Source organism: Papio anubis, chromosome 4 (assembly GCF_008728515.1).
Source record: "Papio anubis isolate 15944 chromosome 4, Panubis1.0, whole genome shotgun sequence".
In the NCBI taxonomy this organism is placed as follows: domain Eukaryota; kingdom Metazoa; phylum Chordata; class Mammalia; order Primates; family Cercopithecidae; genus Papio; species Papio anubis.
In genome coordinates, this window is record NC_044979.1 from 64,041,967 (window position 1) to 64,067,619 (window position 25,653).

Below are 25,653 nucleotides of genomic sequence, written 5' to 3' on the forward strand. Positions count from 1 at the left end.
GACGCACACATTATGAAAAGACTTTGGGACAGGGATTGGAACAGGTTCCCTCTTTTCCAACCAGCTTATCTTTCTTGCATTTCTGCCAAACCAAGCAAAGACACTTTTGTGTCCACAGGATTATTAACCAAAACTGAAAAAAAAAATTGGTAATTTTAGAGTCTGTATCCTAACACATAAAGCAAAGACACTCAGTGGATTTCATAAATCAGAAATGGATGCTGGCTCTGCTGGGTTCAAACTCATCAAAGTTGAAGACTAATAATTTGGCAATATACTTTGGAGCTTTTTTTAAAAAATTCTAAACTGGAAGTTTTTGGGCATGTGATTTTTGAGATTGTCCATAGTTTTAAAGCTTTTTGGACAGGAACTTTGTTTTTTTTTTTATTTTTCCCCTTAGGTAAAAGGGTGAGTGTGTTGCTTCACACGTGCCATTGAGAGGAGGCCAGCTCTGTGCTTGGTTAAACAGCCTCACCCTTCCTCGGGATGTCAGCAGCACTTACCTCCTAAATGACTCCTTTGTTCTATCTCCCTAAACCTTTGACCTAATCCACCATAATTCTTTTTCACTGTTCCTTTTAGCAGTGCATTCTCCTATTACCTTGTTCCCAGTTTGTAATCTTAATCTCACAGATGTTCAAATTCCCACTTTTGCTCTAGCAACACACTTTTGGAAAAATCTACAGTCTCTCATCATTTCTAAAATTAATGAAGCAAGGACATGATTTTTTTTATTTATCTACTTGGTTAAATATAGAAATCATTGCATATTATGGATTTTGATGCATGGGTGACACAGAGAAGATGTTCTTGACCCATTATCAGTAAACCACCATGGGACAATGAAATGGGTCTGAGGATTGAATTTCATGTAAACAACATGACACTTTCACGTTTGTCTGTATGCGTGTATTTTTTGAAGAGTTTCTGCATGTGTCTTTATTAACACCTCTTGATATCTTACCAGAAGTCACAGGGAAAATTATATGTTTTCCACATGTAGTTAATAATCATATCTAAAATAATTTCTCATTGCTAGCACAAGAAAGTGAGCCAATACCCTCCTAAAATGTGACTTTTGCAGGCAATAACTGACTCATCTAAGAACACCAGGTATCTGCACATGCTGGAAAGACACTGATTACAAGTTTGACACACTCCTGTCCTCATGGAACTCACAGCCTAGTGGAGAGAAAATGCTCATCTACAACAAAAATGAAAATATACTTGTGACAAAGGACAACCATATAATGTAGTAGATCAGTAAGTACCTCTAATGGTAAAATGGAAATATCTTTTTATGTATATTTCCTTTAGCAAGTCTAATAAAATGAATCTCCTAATTGACAGCCAGATGCTTCCCTATTTAAGGGAAGGCTAAGGATTAGGTAATCTCTGCTCTTATTTGAAATACTTTTGTTCTAAAAATAATTCTTTGTGTCTCCCTTTTAGTGTCCCTTAATACAATTGTTCATTCAGCCTGAGGAAACATTTGACCCAATGGTCTATATTCTTCCTCTTCACCCCAGAAAGGAAGGGAGTGGTGAGTCATATTGAATCTAATAAATTTAGGATTAAGCAACACAGACTTCCTCAGTATTTGAGTGTTAAATGAACAAGATCCTATAACCTTGAAATCCTGCATTTATTGCCAGAGATCCCGAACTGGGTGGAGTTGTCAGTTTCTCTCACGAGAAGACTACATAGATAAAGAAAAAAGAAAAAAATGCTTCCCACATCCTTTAAAGAACATTTTATGAAAGACAGAAATTCATGGGGCTAAAAAGAAAATCAGCTTTGGAGAAGCTTACATTCCAATGTATTCCAATCTAAAGAGGAAAATTCCTCAGCAGAGAAATGTTACGACTAAAAATAGATCCAGATCAAAATACAATCACCTTTCCCTGCCATCTCAGGATATTCAGCATATATTCTTGCCCTACCCACTTTTCTTTTTCCTTCAGGAAATAGCAGTTTTATCAATAGGGCTATTCTCAGGTTTCTTTAGTGTAGTCAGATCTCCAGTGTGTTTTCTACAAAGCTGTCTAAGTAAAAACGTTTCTCTTTAAGCCTTTCAGCATCCTTTCTACTTCTGCCTTCCCCCTAAATTCAGCATTTCTCCTCTGATCTCTAAAATTCCAGGCTTTTTATGCTAAGTTACTATCAGAGCATCATTTCTATGAAGTGCCTTCAAAGCTTCTTCCTATAACTTCCAGAAATACTACAGCTTTTTGTCCAAGGCAAGACACTGATTCTCCCTTAGATTTAACATTGGGAAAATTAGCTCATCTTAACTTGGCATCAGCTGACTTCCAATATGTTTTCTGAGGCTTGAGATCATGTGAAAACATTCTGGTTATAAAGATAACTCGTAATTCACCTCTACCAACACAAAAATACCAATGATTCTCTACTGTGTACATTTAGTCTTTAAAGCTAATCTTTCAAAGCATATGAAGAAAAAATATTAGTCAAACCTAAAAGCGCTACAAAAGACTGCTTCAAAATTGCAGGTGTAGATTATGTTATTATTGTGCTGACTTAGATATCATTATTCTATCCATGCTAACCATTATCTCCTTGCAAATGCAAGTCCAAATCAGAAAGAACACAAACAAATCAAATTCTCTTGCTTTTCTGTGATGGAATGTTATAGATCATTCTGTTCATTAGGTCTTAGAACATTATCTATATCAATAATAAAACAGATGATATCACATAGGGAAACATAAATTAGAAACAAATTAAACTTATTATGTCATGGGGCCTGTGTTCTTGCCAAGACAGGTTGTGGAGTAGGAGTGTGGCAATTATACACGGTTGTATTTCTGTCATATCCATACTTTTAAATTACATTTTCTTCTTATTTGGCCAGCTTTCAATAGTGGATGCTTTATATAATCCATCACTGTGACATTTATGATTTATAGTTATGGAGTAAATTCATACTTTGAATAAGAAGGAGTCCTTTTACATTTTCAAAAGCTTTGCTGTGATCTTTTTTTCTACTGACCTGTAAAAAAGTTAGTGTTATAAATATCTAGTACATTTCAAGAAAAGCAATGTCACCATAGAATAAACTTCCTGATAAAAAGTTGAGAGTATCATTCTGAGCACGATTGATACTACTTTTACAATTGTTTCGTAGCTTCCTTCAAGTTATTCAGAATTTCTCCTTCTTCAAGTTTCAAAGAATGTTTAAAATGAAGCACCATGTCACACATATTTGGTACTTGTTTCAATCAAGTATATATATTTAATGTAAAAAACCTCGGAAGGTCTTAACTGAATACAACATCTATTATTGACTCTAAATAATAGACAAATATGACAAGAGCAAATATTTCCTCAAGGTAAGATCCCTATAAATTAAGGAATAAAGCAAAAAGTTATGTGTGTAATATAAAACAGATAACACTTTTATAACAATACTGTTTTATAAAATTAATTTGATTAATTAAAGTCAAGTATATGTATATCAAAAATGATGTTAAAAGGTATATGTGAAACTTCTCAATTGTGAGAGTCATAGTTGAGATGTCTCATGCCATCTGTACTAGTCTGTTCTCAAGCTGCTATGAAGAAATACCCCAGACTGGGTAATTTATAAAGAAAAACTGGTTTAATTGACTCACAATTCTGTATGTCTGGGGAGGCCTCAGGAAACTTACAATCATGGTGGAACCCACCTCTTCACAGGGCAGCAGGATTGAAAATGAGTGCAAACAGGGGAAATGCCAGATGTTTATAAAACCATCAGACCTCTTGACAACTCACTCACTATCAGGAGAATAGCATGGGGGAAACCACCCTCATGATTCAATTACCTCCCACCAGATCCCTCACAGGACATGCGGGGATTATGGGAACTACAATTCAAGGTGAGGTTTGGGTGGCAACACAGTCAAACCATATCACCATTTGTATTTCCAAGCCTTTGAATGTGCCTTCTGTTTTTCTTGGAAGCTGTTCAAATCACATCCTCTCTCTTGCTATTATGAAATTTTAAATAATTTACCAGAATATATATATAATTATATATATCTGTATCTGCATACAGATACAGATATATATAATGAATCATTGCTCATACTGGCCACTCAGTGTGACATTTTATCTAAAATTCAATTTTCATAGATTCAAGAAAATTTCAGTTTGGCTTTTCATCTACAACAAATTAATGTTAATCATCTGTGAGACTTTTCTCAAGGTTTTTTCCAGATGAAAGTTCTTAATCACTTGCCCAAGGAGCATCACCCTGGTAAAGGTGTGCAGAGAATTTGCATCAGAACTTGCACATATACTTCAAAAGGGAAATTTAAAAATATCATCATGGAATATTGTTCTCAATTTCAGGTACTATTCAGTGGGTATAAGCAATGAAGAAATGCTTTCCATTTATGCATTATCTTCCTTAAATAGTTTCTCTCCCACAGATTGTTAGTTCTCTGCTGATGACTTTAAAATACACAACCACAACCCCATCATCGCTCCCAAGTGTTCCAGTTTAGAATTTGCCATCACTTGCTAGGTATTGTCAGTTTTTCCTCCAATCATCTGATCTCATTGATTTTAATGACTTCAATGAAATTATCTAGTCATGAGGCTCAACATTTCTGAATCACTTTTAGTTTTTCTTCCTTACTCTTCTCTCCCCTATTTATATAATCCATCACTCTAAATCTGTTTAACCCCCACCTCACACAACATCCAGCTAAATTTAAAGCCTTATAGAATCTATCAAGTAAATTTTCTATTCTCCCTTTTTGAATATTTATTCTTATTGCCTATCATATTACTACTTCTCCAAATTACTGTAAACGGTTCATAAATTATCTTTTGCTACACCCACTCTCCCAACAGCGTCTCCCGCATGATACTGCCTATTTCATTTTCCCGACAATCACAATTAAATTAGGTCAATTTCTTTTTTTTTTTTTTTTTTTTTTTTTTTTTTTTTTTTTTTTTTTTTTTGAGACGGAGTCTCGCTCTGTCGCCCGGGCTAGAGTGCAGTGGCCGGATCTCAGCTCACTGCAAGCTCCGCCTCCCGGGTTCCCGCCATTCTCCTGCCTCAGCCTCCCGAGTAGCTGGGACTACAGGCGCCCGCCACCTCGCCCGGCTAATTTTTTTTTTTTTATTTTTTAGTAGAGACGGGGTTTCACCGTGTTAGCCAGGATGGTCTCGATCTCCTGACCTCGTGATCCGCCCGTCTCGGCCTCCCAAAGTGCTGGGATTACAGGCTTGAGCCACCGCGCCCGGCCAATTAGGTCAATTTCATGATTAAAATACTCCAATACCAACATACGCTTCATTGAATAAACTTTAAACTTTCTCCAGTGCTCAAAGTTCAATTTCATCTCCAAATTCTTCTAAATTCTTTTAAACTTTTGGTTTTATTTATACTATGGCACTGGTCTTTTGGCAGTTATTTTGTGTAGTTATTTTGTCCCTTAAAAACACTAGAAGCCCTAGAAGATAAGAATAATGTCAAAATCATTTCTGTATTTCAACACCACCTCTTATACATAAGTCTAATAAAGTTTTAACTCACAATATTTTAAACTAGTGATTTTTGTTTGCCTTGGTTTATCTACTTTCGATATAAATCAGGATTTATTACCATCTTATTAATAATTTAGAGAAGTGAAGTGCTATTTAGAGACCTAATTGTGATAATGTTTTGCAGTCATAAGGGGTTCCTTTTGTAATCTCCATATTTCGCATGTATCGCGGGGATCCCTAAGCATTACTTTTCAGGATGTAACATGCATTCAAGGATTCTTGTTAAAATACAGTTATTTTTGTTTAGAAGTCACAGAGTATATCTGAGATTCTGCATTTCAAACAAATTTCACATTTTGCTGATACTACTGCAGTTTGAACCACACCTGGAGTAGAAAGGTTTAAAATAAATACAGTGTGCGCCTGTTATTCTCAGCTTGCCTGCATTAAAGAGCTGAATTATTTCATTCTTCCTCACACTAGAATGTTTCTCAAACCTTTACCTCATGGTGTGTGTTAATTTATGCAAGGTGGCCAAAGTATTTTTTTTTTCTTTTACAATTCTAAATTGGTCACATTTGTACATCTTTAGCTAGCTTATTCCTTAATTTCTAGAAGTGATCAATGAAATGCTTAGTTTAAACCAATGATATATAAGATTTTTCCCTTCAGCTTTTTTTTCATACAAAGAAGTGAAGTACATTAATTTAACACACATTTACTTGGGGGAAAAAAAAGGTGTCAAGATGAGTATCCATTGTAGACTTTCATTTCAAATATCTTTGCTGTTATCTGTGGTAGCAAAAATTCTACCCAAGATGCTAAATTACAATTATATTCTTAAACATCTTAAATTTTCTTTATATATTCAATTAATTATAAACATGTATGGTCTGTCTTTGAAATCTGTCACAACCTCCATTTTGTGGTTTGTAACATCTGAGGAACTTTCCCATTTATTGTTTAATTTGATCCCCAAGAAGAACTTAATTTCCAGATGAGAAAACCTAGACTCAGAAAGACAATTTACGATTCTAGTGGTGCATAGACAGTTCATGTCACAGAAAGAGCTCAAACCTATCTTTATCTTCTGATTCTAAGCCCCATCACCCATTACAGCTATATTTTATATTTTAATGTTTAGCATTACTTAGATAAACAAGATTCTTTTTCAAAAGTTCTCTACTTATATTTCCACTGAATATTCCAACAGACAGGTTCACTTCTATTGCTTCTTCCACTTCACCACTCCATCGGGATTACTGAAGTATTTATCTTAATTTCCAAACTGTGTCTGGCTCACTGTGGCTTTAGTCAAATAAACCCCTTTATGACCATCTTTGTAAGTAAAAAGGACTTTCGTTCTACTTTATGCCTCTTTTGAATTAGTAGGATTAAAGCAGTATGTTTAAAGGATTCTTACAAAAATGCAAACTGTATATTACTAGTTCTTAAGAAATCAGAGAATTGTTTGTCAAATCTTCTGTTTAAAAAAGACCTATGACATTATTTTTTAAACTGCCATTGAATTTATATTTATACACATGTATGGAAAAATCTCACTGTGAAAATTCCTTTAATAAGGCTCAATAAATTAGCGCCAAATTTAGGGAAGTTGAATTGTGAAATGAGCAGTTGCACATAAAAACTTTTGCTCCTCAATAGTTTATAGAATAGTAAACCAGTTGCTTACAAGATCTATTCAAAAAGAGTTTTCCACCAAAAGATAGTTGACTGGATTTTATCGCAATAAAAATTGCCTTTAGACAAACTATGCCCTTTTTAAAGTTATTTCCACATTTATGCAAAGACAAAGACACAACCTAAGTGCCTCAAGGCTGAGCTCTCTTTTACCCTGCTAGGAGTACATAGATGATCACTGTAGCCCTTAGTGATTTTTAGCTATCTTCGTAATTCCAAGAAGGCTTCTTGTATGTTTGCATGGCAATACTGCATCATATATTACCTTATATTATTGTGTCACTCCACCACTCTGTAAAGTTCCATAGACCAGTAATGTTTAGAACAATGTTCCATATACAATGTTAAATGGATTTCAATTATTATCGTATAAAGAGATTGCATACAGGTAAGTTGTATTAATAATACAAACATTATTTTACTAAAAAACAGTGGATTTAGATCTGAACATCAGGTTTTTAAAAAAATTATCTACTTATGTGACCCTAGCATTATTATTTAATCTGTCTGTATTTTTGTTTCCAAATCTTTACATATTAATCTCCTAAACATATATAGTGCCTACAGCCTGTATCATTATATCGTACTTAAGCATTTCTCCTTGAAAACTTGTTTATGTTTAACCTAGCTTCCTTTCTAGACAATAGTTGCAACTGATAATGAACTTTATTATGCAAAATAAGCCACTTTTATTAATACATGTTCTAAATGTACCCTGTTTTAGGGAAAATAATCTCATCAATACTTTCTTCAATAAGGTGTAGATTATCCGTCATGTCTCCTGAATCATCAATTATTATTCTTCTAGATTATTTCAATTAAAATACAAATATGTTGTTATTTCTTGCATTAAAATAAGTATCTTGATCGCTTTGCTCCTCCAGCTAATGCCTATGTCACAATTATCAAAAATTTCCTTGAGAGAATTATCTATAGTCAGTGTCTCCAGTCCCATGCTCTCAAGAATCCATCCTAATCGGGCTTTGGCTGGCACACTCAGACACTGCTTTTATCAAAGTCAACAGTGAGCTCTGTTAAATTTAATGTTACTTTTTAGTTGTCATCTCTCTAGACGTATTACCTGACTTTGACACCACTGATTATCCCTTTCCTTTTACTTTTTTCATTTAATGCCTTTTGTATTATAACTCCTAATTTTTCTCCTATATACCTGGGCATTCCTCTTCAGTTCACTTTGCAGTTAATTCTTCCTTTATCCCATCTCCTGACTTGGTAGTATACCAGAAGCCAGTCTTTTGAATTCTGCTTCATCCCTTAATTATTTCACAGTCTTGTAGATTTAAAAATTTCTATATGTTAATGGCCAAATTCATATCTCCAATTGACATCTCCGTGAACTTCAGGGTTATATATGTACTCAAATGCCTTCTTGGCATCTCACTTAGGTGTCTAATAGCCTTCTCAAACAAAATATGTCCACTTGATCTTCTCCACAAAACTACTTCTTCCACAGTATTTACCACTTTAATTAATGGTACCTCCACCTGTAGACCACATCAAAACAAAACAAAACCACAAAAGCCATGGAGTCATCTTTGACTTCTCTCTCACTTTATATTCAGCTCATCAGCAAATCTTGTTGGCTCTATCTATGTGTATCCACTCCTATCACTTTGTGCCACAGATCATTAATTCTCACATGAATTATTACAATAGCCTCAAATTTGGCTCCCTATTTCTTGATCTCTTTCTTTCTGTGTATTCTCAACATGCAAATTACAATGATTCTATTATTCTGAGAGTCAGATCATGTCAGACTGTGCTCAGAATTCTTCAGTGGATTCCCATAATACTCAGACTAAATGCCAGCAGTAGAAGATCTAATCCCTTCTCCCTCCTGTTAACTCTCTATTTAGTCAATTTTCTTCTTTCTTCCATCCTGCTATTTGTTTAGCCGTACCATCTTCTTTAGGATCCTTATACATGCCAGACACACTTTCACTCCAGGGCCTTTGCACTTGATGTTCTTTCTGCAAAAATATTCCTGATATCTGCATGACTAGCTTAAGCATCTGTGAAAATATTCTCTCAGGAAGTGCTTTCCTGACCACAGTATTTGATGACTGCACTCCCACCACTACTGAGCTCCCTGTCTTGATTCATTTTTCTCCATAGTGCTGGTCACTTTCTGTCTTGGTAAATAATTCACTGCTTTATCATACTGAATCCAGATAAAATACATATTATTAGATGTATCAATACAAATCAAACAAATTAAATGAGTTAAATGACATCTCTACTTGACACACATGCTAAATTTCACAGCTAAATAATTTGTAAATTACAGAAAAATATATAGCCTTACTTATTCATTTTTTAGAAAATTCTGATAAAACAAAGAACAATTCTAGAAGATACAGTAATCCCTAGTTATAAGATAAGCAGATAAAATTTCAAAAGGGAATTTTGAAGTTTTTCTTGTCAATGAATATACATCTAATAAATGTTGGAGGTGCACAACATAATTACTACTATCAGAAGTTATTGAAAATAGCTTGATGCTAAAGAAATAATGGTAAAACCTTGTTATTTTTTATGTCTTAATATTTATTCTCTTGAAAATGTAATGTTTTCCTCAAGGGCATGGTGAGTTGACAATAACATGGACCTTGAACTAGATAAATGTAAGCACACAACTTGGTTGGGAATAGCTTTTTGCTTCTGGGCAAGAGACTCCTGTTCTAAGCCTGTATCTTATCTATAAAGTAGGTATGAAAACAATGGGTATAAAAACAGTGTTGTGAGACTTATACATGATAAAGTCTGAATAGGGTACCTGGGCCCAGTCATTCTCTGGCTTTATAGTCTTGATAGCACTTAGCACTATCTGAAATGATATTCACCTGTTTGTTTGCTTGTTCACTGTTTGTCTCCCTAAGTGAAAAATAAGCTCCAATGAGACAGTGACTTTTATCTAAAACAATGCCTAGTAAATAGTGATTCCATATTACGTATTTGTAGAATGGATGAATATATGGTAAATATTAAATGAGTTACTTTTCTTGCTGAAGACTTACACCTATCTCATCTTCTAGAGTTTTCCAAACAAATAACGTTACAGACACCAGTGATTCTTGAGTATAAATATCTCCAACACATTCAAAGTCTATAGTGATGATGGTGAGATAGAAAATACTTATATTATTGTGCAATTTAAGAAGATCGTCTCTCAAATATTATTTTTATAATTGTGGCATGAACTGTAGAAGTCACTATGAGAAGCCCAATTTATAAGAAAATATTTATAGTAATAATCATATAATACAAAACCTGGAAATATAGAACATTCTGACCTCCATGATTCCTTACTTATTATTCAAGAAAAAAGTTTAGTAGTCATAAATATGCAAGAATTCACAACATGGACCAAAGGGAAATTTCTTTGCACAACAATGGAACCAAACTACCAAGCTCCTGTGGATTCAGAGGTTCTCAGTTAAGTCTTTATTAAAGAGCATTCTTTGGATAAAATAGTTGCTACAACTCTCTTGTTGTTTAAGAAATACTTTAAGAAATCCCTCAATAGGCCGGGCGTGTTGGTTCACACCTGCAATCCCAGTACTTTGGGAGGCCAAGGTGGGCAGATCACGAGGTCAAGAGAATGAGACTATCCTGGCCAACATGGTAAAACCTCATCTCTACTAAAAATACAAAAATTAACTGGGCTTGGTAGCATGTGCCTGTAGTCCCAGCTACTCGGGAGGCTGAGGCAGGAGAATCGCTTGAACCCGGGAGGTGGAGGCTGCAGTGAGCTGAGATCGGGCCAAGTAGCTAACTCTAGCTTGACGAATAGAGTGACTGCCTGCATCTTTGGTTTACACTGAGAAGATATGAATTATGGAAAGCAGAGATAACAAAGCTAATTTTATGTCCATAAAAGTTAATTATTTTTAAAACTAAAATTAGTATTTTTTTTTATTTTGGCTGATTATTTTTAACCTCACGTTCTACCAGTGTATTAGTGCCCAAGAATAACCTTTCAGACTCTCAATACTGTCTAAGCAAAGGATAGTCCCAGCTGATCTCAAGTCAATAAGTTGTCATGAGAGAAAAAATGAAAATGTCAAAGAAATGTTGTGGTTCTTACCTCAGAAGCAGGAATCTGGTATGTAAGCAGTTTGCCCCACCAGAACACAAAATTAACGGTAATTTTTGTGTCACAGCTTTTTAAAATCCAGGAAAAGACAGCTTTTAAAAGGTGGTATGTCAGGATTTGAGCTACTTTCTTTCTCAAGTGCTTGATTTTACAGAGGCAGATAGGAAAACTTGAAATTTTTGGAAGTGAATGGGAAATATACACTTCACAGTGCTGAACAATTGTGATATTCAAAATGAATACTCTGCATTCATTAAAATGGTTCAGCATTCCTTAAAATGGTGTGTTGTGAGCAGCAAAGGATTATCAGTAGTTCTCTTAACAAAGGTGACTACTCTATTAGCATACAGTCAAGAAATGACTCACTAACAGTAGCCCTGGGGAGCTGGGAGGGAAGTATGGGTGTGTGCTGAGGGTGTGTTGGAAGATATCTAGGATTTCTATCCTGCATTCAGTCTCTGCTTCTGATTACCAGCATTTGACATGTAGACAACCTAAAACATCTGAAAAAATTATAAATTTGAAATGAATACTGAATATAAGAAGCATCAAAAGAGTACAGCTTTTTGCATTTACTCCAAGAAAACATATCAATTATCCTTATATATAAGAATAAGGTGCTGAGAGGAATGAAAATTTAGAGAAAGATAAATAAAACAAGATTTTTAATCCTTATAGAGTTGGCTCTAAGGCCAAAAACATACATTAATACAAGCTGTTATTTTCAGATGACAATTTATACATTTGATTTAATATTAAGACTCACTTTTCTATGAAATTTTGATTATGAAGACAATTTATCACAATCAACTTTTAAAAAATAAGTTTAGCAAATGGCATAAAATCCCACAAAAATCAAATAATCTTTTTGGCTACCCAGTGATCTTAAAGAGTACATGTAATCTTCTTCAACTTCATTTAATGTTGACAATTGAAAATCACATAATCAGTTTTAGTCAAATATCAGCATGATGCTTCTGTAAATTTATTCACTATGACAGATAAGTGCCTCAGGAAGGAAATACTTATGTCTACAGTGAGAGAGACTTGGCTAGAATCCTAGCTCTAAGTAGCCTGGGGTTGACCCAGGAGTTGAGCCATGAATTAAATTTGTGACCCTGGCAAATTTCTCAATCTCTCAATACCTCAGTATCCTCATACATAGGAAAGGGATGATAATACGCATCTCACAGCGAGGTAATGAGATAATTCACACACAGTCCTTATGCCAATGTTTTGTTCATTATGACTCTTTAGTGAATATTATCAATTATTAAAATATATTTGCAAGTGTGATGTTTGCATTACCCATGTTTGTCAGTGCAGTGCTTTTGCGATATTCACTGTATTAAAGAAACCAGAGTTTCCCTTTTTATGTCTTCAATTCCTTTAGTTCAAACTTTCCATATCCTTTCTTTATTCCTTGGATTTTAATGTTTGTTTTCTATTCATTTTCTTTTTAAGGCAATATTATATATAGGCAAATGGACAGACCTTACATGTGCAATTTAATGAGTTGTGACAAATCTCTACACTTAGGCATTCAACATCCCTGTCAAGACAGAAAACACATCTATACTCCCAGAAAATTTCCTCTCATGCCCCTCTCAGTCAATCCTCTCTGTCCCCCAACAACAAGGGCAACTGTTATCATATTTTTAAACCATTGATTAGTTTTGCCTGTTCTAGAACTTCAAATGAATGTAAGTGCATGTATAATAGTATAAGAAACTGCCAAAACAATTTCCACCTTAACTCTTACATTAGCAATGTTTGCAAGCTCAAATTGTTCCACAGATTCACAAATATTTGATATAGTCAGTGTTTCATGTTTTTAGCTATTCCAACAGATATATAAGAGTATTTAATTGTAATATTAATTTGTATTTACCCAATGACTCATGAGGGCCAGCATTTTGAAGTGTTTATTGGCCATGTATATGTTTGTGAAGTGTCTGAATAAGTATTTTACCCTATATAAACTTGTTTTTTATTATCAATTTATTTCAGATATATATATATAAGAATTTATATATGTGTGTATATATATACATATATATATGTATCAACAATACCTCCCATGCCACAGCTCCTTACATATGTGACTTTGACACTACTATGATTGAGAAGTACAGTCTTTGTGCTCTCCTTTTAAAATTGAGTGAAGCTTTCTCATGGTTCAACCAATAGAATACTCTGGAGCCAATGCCATGTAACTTCTAAAGCTAGGTATAAAAAGGCAATGAAACTTCCTCTTTGTTTGTTTAAATGTATGCACTTGAGGCCCTGAGCAAGCCCAAACTACCCAAGTGAAAAGACTCCCTCGGAGGAACCTGAGGATACATCAAGGAAGAGATGCCAGCCAGACCCTTACTGTTATAACTCTAGCCATTGTCTGATTACAATTCCATTAAAGAGTACAAACCAGAACCACTCAGCTAAGCCTTTCCAAATTCTTGACCCAGAGAAACTGAGGGATATAGTAATTGTTGTTTTATTAAGGGAATGAGTTTTATGATCGCTTGTTATACAGCAATAGTTATCCAAATTACATTTTGGTTTTAGAAATGGGCACTGCCATAACAAAACATGAAACCTGTGGCTTTAAAGATTATCTTTTGGCCAGGTAAGGTGGCTCACTCCTATAACCCCAGCATTTTGGGAGGCTGAAGTAGGCGGATTGCTTGAGCCCAGGAGACAAGCCTGGGCAACATGGTGAAACTCTGTCTCTACGAAAAATACAAAAATTAGCCATGCATGATGGCTCATGCTTGTAGTCCAGAGGCTGAGGTGGGAGGATTACTTGAGCTTAGGAAGTCAAGGCTGCAGTGAGCCAAGATCTTGCCACTGTACTCCAGTGTGGGAGACAGACTGTCTCTCTCTACATATAGGAGACAGAGATAGATATAAGAGATAGATAGAGTATCTATCTATCTCTCTCTACATATAGGAGACAGAGCAAGAGTATCTATCTCTCTCTCTATATATATATAGTATATCGAGAGATAGATACTATATATAGAGATACATATAGATACTATATATAGAGATAGATATAAATATATATAGATATAAAGATATATGTATTTTTATAGATAGATACAGATATAAAGATATATATATATATTTATTTAAACAATAGAGCTTCAAAGAATTTAAAGATATCCCATTATAGTCACACAAAGAGCATAAGGAATACAAAATAACTTTCTAGATATGGCTTTGGTTTAATGGAAGATGTTATAAATTGACATGTAAAAAACTCAAGGGTTCTTTATATTGGATGATCCCTATTTCTCTATCTTCTGGTTTACTGAATGTTGTTCTGCTATCTCCAATCTGTAATTCATGCAGTAAGTTTTTAATTTCAGATACAATTTTCATTACTAGAGTTTTCATTTAGTTTTGTTAATACATTTCACTTCTCTGTTGAGATTCCATATCTGCTTATTCCTTTTGATAGCATTTTCTTTTAAATTCTTGAACATATTCATAATAGCTATTTTAAAATCTTTGCTAATGTGAACATCTGCATCACTTCAATTTACCTTCCATTAACTGCATGTTTCCCTTGTTATCATTAAATATTCCTGTTTCTTTGTAGGTCTAGTAATTTTTTTTTATTGTATCTGGACATTATGGATATTAAATTGTTGAGAATATGGTTGATTTGGGTTTTCTTATTTTAAAAATTGTTGAGATTTTTTTTTTTTTTCTCGCGGATATTGAGTTTACTGGAAGATCAGTTCAATCCTTTTGAGACTTATTGTCACGTTTTTTAAGGCAGGACTAAAGTATCCCTTACAGTAGGAATAGAATAGCTGAGCTCTTATAATGTGACCCTTGTAAATTTGTTTAAGTTCCTCATAGATGCTTTATATTAGATCTTTGTCAGATGCATAATATGTAACAGTTTTCTCTGATTCTGCAGGTTGTCTGTTGACTCAAGCCTGCTTACTCACTGTCAACTGTTAATAGTTTATTTTGCTATTCAGATGCTCTTTAGTTTAATGAGATCCCATTTGTCAATTTTTGCTTTTGTTGCAATTGCTTTTGGCATCTTCATCATGAACTCTTTGCCTATGCCTATGTGCTGAATGGTATTGCTTAGGTTGTCTTTCAGGGTTTTTATAGTTTTAAATAAACAACACCATTAAAAAGTGGGCAAAGGACATGAACAGACGCTTTTCAAGAGAACACATACATGCGGGGAACAATCATGTGGAAAAAAAAAAACAAAACTCAACACCACTGATCATTCTAGAAATACAAATCAAAACCACAACAAGATACCATCTCACACTAGTCACTCAGAATGGCTATGATATAAAAAGTCAAAAATAACAGATGCTGGCAAGGTTGTGGAGAAAACTGAATGCTTATACACTGTTGGTGGGAGTGTAAATTAGTTTAACCATTGTGGAAGACAGTGTGGCAACTTCTCGAAGATCTAAAGACAGAAATACCATTAGAAACTGCAATCCCATTACTGGGTATATACCCCCAAAATATACATCTTTCTATTATAAAGACACATGCATTTGTATGTTCATTGCAGCACTATTCACATTAGCAAAGACATAGAATCAACCTAAATGCCTATCAATGATAGACTGAATAAAGAAAATGTTGTACGTATATACCCTGGAATACTATGCAGCCATAAAAAAAGAATGAGACCATGTTCTTTAAAGGGACATGGATAGAGTTGGAGGCCATTATCCTTAGCCAACTAATGGAGGAAAAAAAAATACCACATGTTCTCACTTATAAGTATGAACTAACCAATGACAACACGTGGACACATAGAGGGGAATAACATAGCCTGGGGACTATCAGAGCGTGGAGGTAGGGAGGAGGGAGAGGATCGGGAAAAATAACTAATGGGTACAGGGTTTGATACTTGTTTGATGAAACAATTTGCACAACCAATCTCCATGACACAACTTGCCTATGTAACAAACCTGGGCATGCGCCCTTGAACTTAAAATAAAAATTAAAAAATAAAATGACCCTTGCAGCATGTCAACTGAGTGCCCCAGGTTCTGGTAAAGTTTTAAAATTCCGGGTGGACAGAACTGCTATATCATTCGGCACTCCTTGACCTCCAATATTTCAGCTCAATATCTCGGCTCAGCACACAAATTCCCCGTTTGCCCCAAACCCTTTCCGAGTTGCGCCATTAAGTGTGTTTTTTTGTTTTTGTTTTTTGTTGTTTTTTTTTTCTTTTTTAGAGACAGAGTCTCTAAAAGTGATGCAATCCTAGCTCACTGCAGTCAAACCCCTGGGCTAAAGCAATCTTCTCGCTTCAGCCTCTTGAATAGCTAGGGTTATAGGCATGTACCACTGGTAGTTTCTTTCTTTCATCTTTGCTGCCTATTGCTCAATGTCTAAAAATAGTTGCTTCATATAGTTTATCTAGATGAATAGTTGTTTATGGAAGAAGGCATAATTCAGTACTGTTTATACTGGCATGGTTAAAAGCCTTGACTTTGTTTTTTATTTATGGCCTAAACCTTGCCATAACTGTTAATGTTCACTTGAAACTAAGATAATTTTAGGGGAATGACAGAAAATTGAATATATCTATGATTAAGAAATGGAAGACAATCAAATACAGGTTTTAGTTATTGATTATGGCCGGGCGAGATGGCTTAAGCCTGTAATCCCAGCACTTTGGGAGGCCGAGGTGGGCGGATCACTTGAGGTCAGGAGTTCGAGACCAGCCTGGCCAACATGGTGAAACTCTATCTCTATTAAAAATACAAAAATTAATCAAGTGTGGTGGTGGGCACCTGTAATCCCAGCTACTCAGGAGGCTGAGGTGGGAGAGTCGCTTGAACCCGGAAGATGGAGGTTGCAGTGAGCCGAGATCATGCCCTGCCCTCCAGCCTGGGCAACAGAATGAGACATCATCTCAAAAAGAAAAAAATAAAGGTTTTAATTATTGATTAAATAAGACATCAATAAATTATATTTCATAATGTGATCAATGTTTCCAGATAAAAACATCGTAGATTACCAAAAAATAGACTTCCAATTCAAATGAGTTTGATACATATAAAAACATAAGAACTCAAAAATATATAAATTGTTTAACTCTTTAATACATGACATATATTCTGTACAAATACCAACATATAAGATTTGTAATGGATATAATGTGCTAATTCAACTTACTCTTAGATTTAACATCCAACATGCTTTTATTAGTATTTTGTTTGTCTATAAAATGTCATCTTAAAGAGATCAGAGGATATCAAATTGCCAGCATAATTTTTGCCTACCACTTTGAGAATAAAGAAGTTTTATTCTCCCTACATCCCTTTTATTTCTTGAGGTATTAATGAACCCCAGAGTACATCAAAAAGGAAAACCAAAGTAAAAACTATTTGGGCATGAAACTGGACACAGACACACACAAAGATGACCAACCGTAATTCATATAAACTTTGCTGTTATATCAAACATTTAAAAACTAGCTTAGCAGATTTCATTTTTTAGCAAAGTTGTTTCATCTTTTTTGTATTTTAAACCTTTCACATTGTCTTTTTCTATTACCAAATACATATGTAGTTGAGAACTTGAAGCTATCCTGCTGTCTTAAGTTCTTTTTGAAGATATCTTACTGTGTTTTTTTAAAAAAAATCCCCTCTGACTAGGAATAAACTAGCAAGAGTTATGTGAAATTAGTTAACATTTTTCTATTTTTAAGGATTGATTTGTTTTAACACCAAACCATTTACCACTTGCAGATCAAACTGATTATTATAAATACTGGGCTGAAAAGCATACTTGAATAGCTTTAGCATATTTTTCCTCATAAAAATGAGTGATTGGGCTTTGTGTTCTATAATTCTATTTTATGAATTGATGCCAACATAATAAACATTTCACAGAAGCCAATATGCTTTTCTAAAAAGAAAAAATATAGCAGTCAAAAAAGACATTTAAAAATCTTAATAAACAATTTAGAAAATATGTATATATTTACCTTTGTAGGTTAGCTTGAGTCTTGGAATATTTTGTTTTGAAGTGCCAATGACTGGAAGAAACAACATGGCCATGCTTAGCATCATCAAAGCAGGAAAAAGGTGAAAATCTTGGCTTCTGGCCTTAAGTCTCTCATCTTTATTAGCATTCATGATGAAAACAATGTTCTCTTTCCAACAGTGTTAATTTAAATCTAAGAAAGAGTAAAAAAAAAAAAAAAAAAACCAAAAAAAAAAAACTATTAAGGTATCAGCAAACTGACACAGGAACAGAAAACCAGACACCACATCATCTCACTCAGAAGTGGGAGTTGAACAATGAGAACACATGGACAGAGGGAAGGGAACATCACACACCAGGGCCTGTTGGGGGCTGGGAGGCTGGGAGAGGGAGAGCGTTAGGGGAAATACCTAATGTAGATGACAGGTTAATGGTTGCAGCAAACCACCATGGCACGTGTATACCTATGTAAGAAACCTGCATGTTTTGCACATGTATCCCAGAACTTAAAGTATCAAAAAAAAAAAAAAAAAAAAAAAAACTATTAAGATAGCAGTTGGCAGGTTTTCCTCAATTTACTAAATTATAATTTATTGAATGTATATAGATTTTTTAAAATAATTTCTCCATAGCTCTTATTTTACCCTTACAGAAACGAATCGGAACTGAGGAATAAAATTAAGGACTGGCTTTCTCCAGATGTAGAAATAAAAGCACCACTAGAATTTAAACTATTTTGATATTTAACATTTTTTCCTTGACTAAAGTTGTTTCTGTGTTTTGTTTAAGCAAATATCTCAAGAACCAACTTTTTTTGAAACTTGAATTATTTGATCAGATGAGACCACTTTCACTGATAGAAGCCCATACTTGCCCCATGTCATCCCCAAATAAAAAGGTCCACCAAATAAAACAGACAAAAGCTGTCATTTTGAGACAAGTTATCTTGTTTCTGAGTTTGAGACATTTAAAAATTCCACTTAAATGTGAGAAACTAAATTTAATTAGGTCAGGGCCCCAGTATAGGTGTTATGCCTGGAACAATGCAATCTTACCTGAAACCTATATTATTCCACACAGGGAAGTAATGAATAGAAAAACAAATTCTAAAATATAAGCGTTTATAAGAAGGAGGGGGTGGTTATTAACTGGGTTGCCATAAAATAGGCTAACTTCGTTGTTTTCTGTGAGATGTAGAGTAAATCAAAACACGTATTCCAAACTAAGCCTGGAAATAAAAATTACAAATCATATTTATTGAGCATTTATATGTACCCAATACTTTTTGAAAAGTGCTTTACATAGATTAAATGATTTAATTTAAAAACAACCAGTAAGGGTGGGTAATTATTTATCTCACTTCACCAATGAAACAAAATTGAGGTACAGAGTTAAATAGTTCTTCCAGGGGTACACGGCAAGTAAGAGATGGATCAAATCAACGCATGATCAGGACTTTAGCTGGAGTCTGCTTTCTTCGCACCTAAGTCTTCGGGTGCTTTGCATTATGGTAGAAACCAGTGATCTTCAGCTCCTGCTAGAGTCTTCAACTTCTCTTCTATGTTAATTAACTTACTGCCATCTTACTAGGAAATAGGCCACAGAACCCATAATTTCCTTGATGATACATTGCATGGTGATAGCTTTGATCATAATAAAAAAGTATTAGACTTTAAGTAATGTTCTAATTAGTTAACATTCAGAATCAATATTTTATGCCTATATGGTTTAGTTTTAAGAGAAGGCCTAATAAGGGATGAATTTTCCTTAAGTGAGATCAGCTCTTCAGTGTATTAAAATGTCTCCCAGATTTTGAATACCAAGTTTTCAGTTACCTTAAATCTCAGCAGCTAAGTCAAGTCTTTGGAAGTAAAATAAAATCAAATTTTGATGTGTATTATGTTTATACATGATAAATAATTAAGGATAGACTTCAATTTTATGCTGAATTTCTTCATGAAATGAAAAGTGAGTGCTTAATAAGTTGTTTCTTCAATCACTTTCATTACATTCAAAGATACCTACAAGAAATACTAAATTATTCTTCGTATATAATCTGTCAACATTTAATTCTTCTTTTAGAAGGTTACTCCATATGCAGATAATCAAGTTGATTTAGATACTCTTTCAATCATATTGTATTAAATATAACAAACGTTGCATATTTTAGTCACATTTAATTGACATTTCCTGAACGTTTCCCCTAATTAGATAAAATGTGAGAGACAACAGGAATGTCTTTCTGACGAAAAACACCTACACCATCAGCAGCCCTTTATGAAAATTTTAGTTTTAAATATTTCAATTATGCTAATTTTAATATAGAACACTAATAAAGCCTTTTTTAAAAAAAGACATAAAGTCCTAAAAATTATATTATTTAAAGGCAAGTAGGAACACATTAATGCTATTGCCACAAAACAGTTACTTTAACTGATCTACAGAAAAAAAAATCAGATTAGATTTGAATATATGAGTTTTGAATCATTCAATCTCAATGCATTCTTACAACTTGTTAGTTTTAAAAGTTAGTTTTAACTTGTTAGAATACCAGTATTCTTTGACTTATAGATTCTCCTTAAAAACTTGCTGCTTTTACACAAATTCCAATACAAGTTTTAAATATTTACATATTTATACGTTAATAAATATATATTTATATAACTTACGATGGTATTTGAATATATCTAACATATATTCACTTATATATATTCTTAGCCATTGGCATCATATCTAATCGCTATTTATAAGGTGAGGAAATGAATAAGATTTTTTTCTGAAGGGAATGGTTGATTATAAACAATAAAGTACCATAAAATAAATTTAAAATGGAGACATTTGTGACACGCTATGCAAAATAACTCAAAGGAGTATCATATAGGCTTAAACAAGACAAGTATACTTTCCTGGAGGACAGAGAAAAGAGACTGGGAAAGCAAACAGAGACAGTTCCAGAAAACAGTGAAACCTTGTTAAGGACTCCTGAACAGTAAGGCAGGCTGCATGATAGACTGGGTTATATGGCTGAGAAGGAAGAGAATGTGGCATAATTCAGGGGCATAGAACAGAAGCACACCAAAGAGAATCTTTAGCTAATTCTTAAATTTGGCTCATGCATGTTCTTGTACCTAATATATTATGACTCGAAACAATACATATGATCACTCCATACTGCCTTTGGTATTGATCAAGTGTGCTGTTCCACCCACATTCATCAGTGCTTCTCCAATTCCATTACCCTGTTCCTTCCGTTGTTTCTTGTATTCACATTATTAGCAAAGCACAGATATCTGATTGCAGCAGAGTCACAGCCTTGGCATACAAACATGTATTCTCCCTCCTACCCATACCCTCTAAAAAAAATGAAAGGTAAGAGGAATGTAGAGACTAAATATATTAAATTTCTCATTATACTTTTTTTTTTTTTTTTTTTTTTAGCTTCTGGACATGTGAAATACTTTTTTATGACATATAACAATGCATGTAATGTGAATGTATGTTTATATACATAGGCAAAAAAGAGGGAATTTTCCATATGTGCATTTTATTAGCAATAATGACCTTAGTGCAGGACATTTCCTGGGAATTAATGACTAGTTGGGGTTAATGGCCCTTGGCTATGCATTGAGATATCCACTCCTCCAACTGGTCATTAATCGCTAAGACATGCCCTGTGCCTCTAACGTCGTAAGTTGAGAAGATTGATGTTTTGGTTTTCAATGAACAGTAGTAACACTGTTCCTTGTAACCCAACTAATTAATATTGTTAAATAAGTTAAAAATCAAAGCCCTGCTTTCCTACTAAGACATTCTGAGAAGTGCCTATGTGTGCTGAACCTGTACTTGGAGGAACAAAATAAAGCAAAAATGGCGATACTTCTGGAACTTAAAATAAAAGCCTTTATATATTTTTCTACTATAAAACAGTCAAGACCTACAATCTGCTGGTCCTGATTCTTTGTTTTTCTTCCCAACAATCCTATAAATTCAATAGTTAATCTTTTAATTGAGATAATTTACGGATTAATCTTGCCAACAACCTCCTCCCTACTCTGTTGATATTTTGCCGTCTTCGTGTGTGTGTGCGTGTGTGTTATGTGCACATGTGTGTGTGTTGTGCATCTGGGATGAATTATGGAGAGAAGTAGGTGTGATTTAACCCAAAGTGGGTGGATTTAGTGAAATGCATAGGTTATACTGCATGCTACTGTCTGTAACAAGCTTGATCTGGAGCCAATTAACTGAATATAATCTATTCCAGATGCTCCCTGATAGAAACAGCACTCTTGGGGATCTTCAGATGTGGAGCCAATAGGGAGTGTTCTGATTATGAGAGACTTTTACACACTGTTCCACTAAATCAGAGATCCAAATGCATAATCTAAACCCAAGAAGACCTTGTGCCATTTCCCTAAGGAACACAAAGAGTCCAGAACTTATTAGATGGATGGTAACTTGTCAAAAAATTTATTTCAGGAGTAAGAGATACAAAATTTTATATATGAACTTCATTGATTTGTCTTATTTATTCATATGCATTTGTTCCAAAAGTTATTAAGCCAGGATCAGGTACTATTTGTGTGAAAAAATAGCTTCTATGCACAGAACAATAATTAGAATATATAAGTCTTCATGCCTGAAAATCTGGAACACTTAGATGTAGGACTCTTTCTCAAGTGTGTGTGTGTGTGTGTGTGTGTGTGTGTGTGTGTGTGTGTGTATAGGTGTGTAGGTTGGGGAAGGGAAGAAAAGAACCCCTGATTTTTTTAATTTTATAAAGAGCTCTTTGTTCTTTATAACTAAGTGGTATGTATAAGGTCACCTGAGAATGTTTTTTACCCAATTCAGAAAGCACAAGGAAATATGCCTATCTCAATATTAAAAGCAATATCTGTATTAACTCACTCTGGCCAAATTGCTGCTCCTATTTTGAGCTATTGTTTGATTAGATGGTTTTCCTGTAGGGTGCACATGACTGATCAATTATTGGTAACATTGCTTCATGGCATGGCTGTGGACAGAACAACAAAAAGGGATTATAGAAAAACACTTGAAAGCCAAAGAGGTAACATAGGCAAACAAAGAGAAGCTTTATGTTACAGGGGGCTGTTATACATTCCATTGATCAAATGCAATAATATCAAAGTAGGATTCAAGTGGTATGTGAAAAGGTCCACAGGAGCAGAGCTTGGAATGCTAGAACTTTCACTTGAATTTATCCTATCCTTTTTAAGTTTCCTTCTGTGTATTTTCTAATAGGCATGTAAAATATTCTACTACTTTAGTAAGAGAGCAAGTATTTGTTGAAAGACTAATTGTCCATTAATGGACTTCATTGTCTTCAGATGTCATGAATTCTCCATCAATTGATATATTCTAAAGGAGTGTGGAAGGCCATCTGACTCCTCAGAGATCATGAAGAGTCTTATATTTGATTAAATGCTAATCAAATATAGCATTTAATTGGCCTCTTTATGATGGCCAATGATATTTCTCCACACACCAAACAAATTATGATTATCATCAGAATTAGTTGTAGAGCTGAGCTAAGCTATTTGTCAGTAAATATAAATTAAACTACCTACATTTTTATTTTTTAGTGGTTTAAACATTATGTTTGCATTTCTAAAATACACTGAGAGTATATTGTTTTATAATCCTTGTTCAACAAAGCAACACTGTTAACATTTTACTTGGGTTTGCATGCGTTATAGCCATGTACTAAAAGCCAAATAAAATTCTGTTAAGATCTCACCTCTAACGAATTCAACATACAATAATACAATTGTGAGATTTTAGAATGTATGTGTGTAATCTCTTAGGTTTAATATTGTGAGTTTATTTTTTTTCTTACCTTAACAGTAACAACAAAATAATGTTTAAGTTGTAAAAAGGTCCCAAAGAAATAAAGTGCCTCCAAGGTCTAAACTGTTGAAGTTGTTAACACGTTTATACAAATTTAATAAAATACTACTGTGAATGACTTTATTGATATTAATTTTCCTCATCCTAAATCTCACATCAATTTGCTGTTCAAAGCAGCAATTGATACTTATCAATTTGAAGGGTCAGAGAAAGTACTAACAACATCATCAGAGTTGGCTTTTCTTCAAATCAGATTAATCGACAGTCCAAAGTTTCAATATTTTCCTTTCAAATTCTTACACTCTTGGGAGCATTTTAACTCATGCAACTTTTCATGACTAAGATAATCTTATAATATGCTTTTGGAGAATTATATAACATTGTGTCAAATTTTAATGTGCGCACTCGAAACATAAATTGGTTGTTTTTTAAAACTCAAAAGCATCGACCTCAAATATTCTGATATGTGCCTCTTAGGTACTTCTGCTTTTTTTAATGAAGTGACTTGAAAAAAGCAGAGTAGGAATTATTGAAAATATGAAGGCAAAATTATTATATTTTCTTGGAATAATGAAGTAAGAATTAACTTTTATTTTATTTTATTTTATTTTATTATTATTACTTTTTTATTTTTTTTTTTTATTTTAAGACAGAGTCTCACTCTGTCAACCAGACTGGAAAGCAGTGGAGCGATCTCTGCTCACTGCAAGTTCCACATCCCCGGTTCAAGCAATTCTTCTGCCTCAGCCTCCTGAGTAGCTGGGATTTCAGGCACGTGCCACCGTGCCTGGCTAAATTTTTTATATTTTTTAACAGATATGGGGTTTCACCATGTTGATCAGGCTGGTCTCGAGCTCCTGACCTCATGATCCACCAGCCTCGGGCTCCCAAAGTGTTGGGATTACAGGCATGAGTCACCACGCTGGGCCAACTATATTTTTATTATTGAGATATGCTTATTTCTAATTTAGTCAAGCCCTTTTATTTTTTAGAAATGTCATTTTTATCAAAACTAAACAATATTTTGGCAAATATCCAAAATTTCTCTTTATTCTTTTCTGAAATTCACATTCAGTTATTCATTTAGCTGTTGAACTACATGTCCATTTAACATTTTCCCAGAATTTATAATATGTATCTAATATTATAAGTATTCTGCCTATGTGAAGAATAAATGGATTCGAATTTTAAAAAATTGATTATTCACAATAAAATGTACAGAATATTATGTTTTACAAACCAAGTTAGTGGCTCCATGGTCTCTGTGGCAGCATAAATAATTCTGCACTTGGAAACTTGTCTTTCAAAGCAATACGAGTATTTTTATGATATATGTATATTTCCTTTTTTTTTTTTTTTTTTTTTTTTAAGAGATAGATAGGATCTCACTCTGTCACTGAAGCTAGAGTGCAGTGGTATGACCACAGCTCATGGTAGCCTGGACTTTCTGGACTCAAGTGATCCATCTGCCTTGG

The 25,653-nt window shown here is 34.0% G+C and overlaps 1 protein-coding gene across 2 annotated transcripts in view; it reads right to left on the bottom strand.

Moving 5' to 3' along the window:
• Positions 1-25,653, bottom strand: part of SEMA3D (semaphorin 3D) — a 203,422-nt gene that overhangs the window by 112,832 nt on the left and 64,937 nt on the right. Inside the window, exons 3-4 of one of the 2 annotated variants that reach the window (XM_009203529.4) lie at positions 23,219-23,324; positions 18,315-18,506 (exon numbers count right to left, since the gene is read on the bottom strand). In XM_009203529.4, the coding sequence (XP_009201793.1) occupies positions 18,315-18,465 (151 nt within the window). In that variant the 5' untranslated portion in view covers positions 18,466-18,506; positions 23,219-23,324. The remainder of the gene's footprint in view (positions 1-18,314; positions 18,507-23,218; positions 23,325-25,653) is intronic. The other variant, XM_017956998.3, reaches the window with a different exon arrangement.